Genomic DNA, 5,012 nt, shown 5'->3' with positions numbered 1-5,012 from the left:
TGGGATTCTAATGTGAAGCTTTTCTTAAAGATCATGCCCAGTTCTGGAGTGAAACACTGGCTTGGAGAAATTTAAGAAATTGTAAGGTTAGAGTTTTGAGTGGGTTAGTCTCCTTTAAGATGGGCTTCTCCAGAATATGACAATGTTAAGACCATCTTTAAGTACTCAGATCTGACTTTAAATCTTGTCTCTTTCACAGGCTAACTTATTTAATTTATCTGATATTTAGTTTCCTCACACCTAAAATGATGATAAATAGAATACCCACTTCATAAAATTCTGTAAGAATTAACAAAATCATTCCAAAACATAGACTGTCAAGGTTACACTTAGCTTATCATTCAACATTTAAAATGATGGCTTAGGGAATACAGAGTCAGATAACTGTATGTTTCATGGATATGGGAAAATCCATTAAAATTTGCCTTTGGACATTACAATGGCTACTGCACAGACCACAAATCAGACTGCTTGCTCACCTGCCTTGCTCTGGTCTGCTCTGCGTCCATGTTGGACAAACCCAATATTACTGAGATTGAGAAATGTGCTAAGTCAAAATTGAAGACAGAAATACAAGAGAAAAATCCAGTGCCTTCAGAAGGAGCAATAGAACAGATGAAGCAAGCAGGGAAATTGTAATGAGGTGTGTGCCGCCAGTAGTCACTGTACATTTCACAAGCACTGCCTTCTTATTTTACTTCTTTTACCTGTTTAACTTTGTAGGATGCAAAGAGATTGGATTGCGTTTAAATGACTGTGCTGTCCCTTTTCACATCAAAGAATCGAGAACTACTGACAAGAAGGCCACTCCTGCCTCTCCCATCTGCCTGTCTGGCTGGCAGGGAAAGAAAAGAACTTGCATGTTGGTGAGTAAAGAAGCTGGGTGGGATGAGAGTGAAATCTAGAGTAAAAACCAAGGCAGTCCAAGGTATCTCGCAGGCTGTAAAATGCAATTTCATCAGGATGCTATTTTTTGTTCAAATGCTTTTAATTACTGAGCTGCACAATTGTTGAAATATGCAAATAAAAATGTTAAAACCTGAAAAGAAGATATGCCCTTGGAAGTTGCTAATGATACCAATATAAATAGTATCAAAACAATAGACACAAAAATAACTTCTGCATTTAGAGAGTAGCTGTTTAGGGGTCCATTCAAAATGGTAGAATACACATCCATTCATTTTTTTATTAATTTTATTAATTTTGTTAATTAATAAAATTCATTAACCGAATGTTATTTAAAGTTTACAAAGTGCCAGTCACTATTCTGGAACCCCTTACAGAGGCCTCTAAAATAATTAAGCCATATAGGAAAGTTGGAGAAAACAAGAAAAACAGAGATGAAGATGTAGCTTTAGAGAAAAGTGACATTCTAGACTTTGGAAATGATTAAGTTCTTTCCATTTTGTCAAAGAGATCATTGCTGGTAAAGTAACATTTTTTATTCCTTCACTCAGAAAACATTTTGAACATTTTGACTAGAGAGAATATCAGACAGCACCTAAAATACAAAAATGGATAGTCTGAAGTAGGATGGTAGGCGGTCCATAAGTCTTTGTGAGGTCTGAGGCTTAGAGCCAGAAATCCAAACTCTGTAGCCTCCTCATTCATGTTCTCCAGCAGAAGATCCTTTGGTGTATATGAAGATAGAGCACTTGGTTCTTAAGTAAGTTCTTTCTACAGCTAGGTCAAAGCCTGCTCTGTCAAGGAACTTAGCTATAAAATTTACAAGTTACAAATTAGAATGCAAAAATGCAGAGTGGTGTTTGCTACTTATTTCTACAAATCTTCAAGTGTCTTTAGGTCCTTCTAGTGTGTTGTTTAGAAATAAACTATGACAGAATGTTGTCAAGTAAAATTATTCTGTGGACATTTTTTTTTCTTTTCTTTTTCTCTAACTGGCTGTTTTGACTGCTGAATATTATGAAGCTAAGGGCAGGAAAATTCAATATTTTTTTTTTTTAAGTAATGTTGGTTTTTATTTTTATTTTTAACTGTGGAGTTGATTTTCTTACAATCATTTCATGACCTACCCTTGCTTTTCTTTAAATGTTGACATATAAAAAATTATTTTAACATCTCCAGAAAACTTATAGACTCTGACATGTATTTATTTTTTACTTTATAATCTGCTTTTTTATTTAACATTATATCATATCATTTGTATTTTCCCATGATACCACTATAGAATCTGATATGTATTAAAAACAAACAAGCAAACAGACAATCAAACAAACAAAAACTAACCTAGGGCTCCTGGGTGGCTCAGCCTGTTAAATGTTTGACTTTTGATTTCAGCTCAGGTCATGATCTCAGGGTTGTGAGATGGAGCCTCATATGAGGCTCCATGCTCAGCAGGAGAGTCTGTCTGGAATTCTCTTAAATAAATAATTCTCTTAAGTAAATTATCTCTTAAATAAATCTTTTAAAAATTAAAAAAAATAAAATAAAATAAAATAATTAAAAATATCTTATATGGAACAAAATAACTAACACAATTAGTTGGTCAGTAATACACAACATTCTGCAAAAACATTCTAGATAAACATTGACAAGTCACTGACACTTAGATCTGTGGTTCTCTTTATATAAGTTTTTAAGTAACTATTTCTTTCTTCCACATTTATGATGGTGACTTCAAAATTTATTATTACACTCTACAATTCTCCTACTGAACTGCAGGCTTACAACTGTAATGATCTTCTGGTTATCTATATCTGAAGGTCATATGGACCATTCAATCAAAAATTGAAATATTTAAAAAAATAAAGTTGTAATTTCCAAACTAAAACTGTTTCTCTTTCTGATTTCACTTCCCGTGTTACTCACACTAGAAACTTGAATAGCTTGATATCTGTTCTCTCTACCACTCTCCATGAAACCATTCACTAAACTATGGTATTAACTGCTACATATTATTTTCCCAGATAGATTCTTTCATTTCCAAACCCTGATCTAAGTGATCATTATTATGTGACTTCTAGTGTCCTTCAACAACCACCTGAGATCCCATGCCTGAGTTTCTCTAACCTACATTTTTTCCACTCTGCTGTCACTAAAGATGTTTTGTGAAAGTAGGTTTTATGACAGGTTCTGGCTAAAAGTTGGGACAGTACCCTGTTGCCACAGAACTAAGCAAATTTGTTTCATCACTTGCATTAATTCAATTTTATTTTCAGTAGCTGGTTCTGGAGACAAGTTCAAAAAATGAGAAAGTGGAGTAGAAGGTTATCTGTGAAAATGTGAAAATACACATCCAGGTGAAGTCTTATCATACCAGAGTCATTGTAAAAAAAATTTTGTCACCTCAAAACAGTCACAATAGGAGTAGAAAACAATAAGATCGTGAGAGAGTAAAAGAAGTGATGTGTACAGAAGAAACAACAAAGTATTGACAAGCCAATAACGGTGATGGAGAGACAAATGAGGTGACCCAAAGGCCACCTCACATCATCAAGGCTGAGAAGAGGACAGCAAGAAGGAAAGCCTCCAGAGAGAGCAGAATCATTGAGCAGAGAGAACAAATTAGATGATTCTAAAAACATACGTGTCATTTAAGACCAACCCAAAATAAGACAGGTTTTGAGAGAGATCAAGCAGAATAATGGGAGGCTGGTGAGGATTTGGGCACCAATATTTTTACCATTATGGATATCTCTTTGGTTATCATCTTCCAAGCAGTGATGTCAAAGATATTGAGAAGGATGTGGGTGGAGAATAAATATAAATTTTCATTTCTATACATCTGTATCCAAATAATGAGAAAAGGCAAGAGTCACAGAAAATTATATTTCATATTGATAGGAGTAATAAACATTATGATCATGCATAAAGCATATTGCAAATAAATATACATTATCTGTCTGCCAACAAATGTAGTTGGTAATGCTGGCAATCATAATGAAACCGCATAGAGAGCCAAAAATGAAATATGCACATATGCTCAACTGATCTTTGACAAGGGTAGTAAGAACACACATTAGGGAATGGATAGGATACTCTCATCGACAAACTATCGGTAAACTATTGGATAGATTAAAAAAAAAAAAAAGGCCCCAAAAACAAAAAAACAATTGGGCCTCTGTCCTATAAAAAACTCAACTCTAAATAGTTTAAAGACTTAAATGTAAGATCTGCAATGGTAAAACTCCTATAAGAAAACAGTGAACATTTTTCTTGACATTAGTGTTGGCAATGATTTCTTAAATATAATACCAGAGGCGCAGGCAACAAAAGCAACATTGACAAGTGGGACTACATCAAACTGAAAAATTTTTTTCACAGCAAAGGAAACAATCGACAAACTGAAAAGGAAACCTACAAAATGGGAGAAAATATTTCTAAACCATATACCTGATAAGTTTATTTGCAAAATCTATAAAAATCTCGTATAATTCAATAGCAAGATAATATAAATAATAATAATACTACAATTTAAAAATGGGCAAAGGAACCATAAACATTTCTCCAGAAAAAAATCATACAAATGGCCCACAGGTATAAGAAATGATGTTCAACATCATTTATTATTAAAGAAATGCAAACCAAAACTACAATGAGATATCACCTCATATCACACAAATTAGAATGGATATTACTTAAAAAAATAATAATAACAAATGTTGACCAGGTTATGGAAAAACTAGAACCCTTGTACTTACTATTCTCACTGTTGGTGAGAATATAAAATGGTACAGCTGCAGTGGAAAGAAATACAGAGGGTTCTCAAAAAATTAGAGATAGAAATATTATGATCTGGTGATCCCATTTCTTGGTACAATCTAAAAAAACTGAAATCAGGAAATGGAAGAAATATAAGCATTCTTATATTCCTTACAGCATTACTTATTGTAGCCTAGTTACAGGAGCAAACTAAAAGTCCGCTGATGGGTGAATGGATAAAGAAAATGTGGTATATAATACAAAAGAAAATCCTTCTGTCTTAAAAAAAAAAAAAAAGGAAAATCCCTTCATTTGTGAACATATGCATGAACATGGAGGATGTTTGTTAA

General features: G+C 33.4%; 1 protein-coding gene across 1 annotated transcript; it reads left to right on the top strand.

Moving 5' to 3' along the window:
* Positions 1–507: 507 nt before the first annotated feature.
* LOC116879901 (thymosin beta-4-like) lies at positions 508–754 on the top strand. The gene is made up of 2 exons (XM_032878503.1): positions 508–635; positions 724–754. The coding sequence occupies exons 1-2, from the start codon at positions 508–510 to the stop codon at positions 752–754; spliced, it is 159 nt and encodes a 52-aa protein (XP_032734394.1).
* Positions 755–5,012: the final 4,258 nt, after the last annotated feature.

This window comes from Lontra canadensis, unplaced genomic scaffold, assembly GCF_010015895.1.
Source record: "Lontra canadensis isolate GAN:19392208 unplaced genomic scaffold, GSC_riverotter_1.0 scaffold64, whole genome shotgun sequence".
NCBI lineage: Eukaryota > Metazoa > Chordata > Mammalia > Carnivora > Mustelidae > Lontra > Lontra canadensis.
The sequence above is the reverse complement of the archived record's forward strand: the minus strand, read 5'-3'. Positions and strand labels throughout refer to the sequence as shown.

Coding starts and splice junctions, on each gene's coding strand:
- LOC116879901 (XM_032878503.1), top strand. CDS start 508: ATGTTGGACAAACCCAATATTACTGAGATTGAGAAATGTGCTAAGTCA. Junction 636..723: donor ATGAAGCAAGCAGGGAAATT/GTAATGAGGTGT, acceptor TTAACTTTGTAG/GATGCAAAGAGATTGGATTG.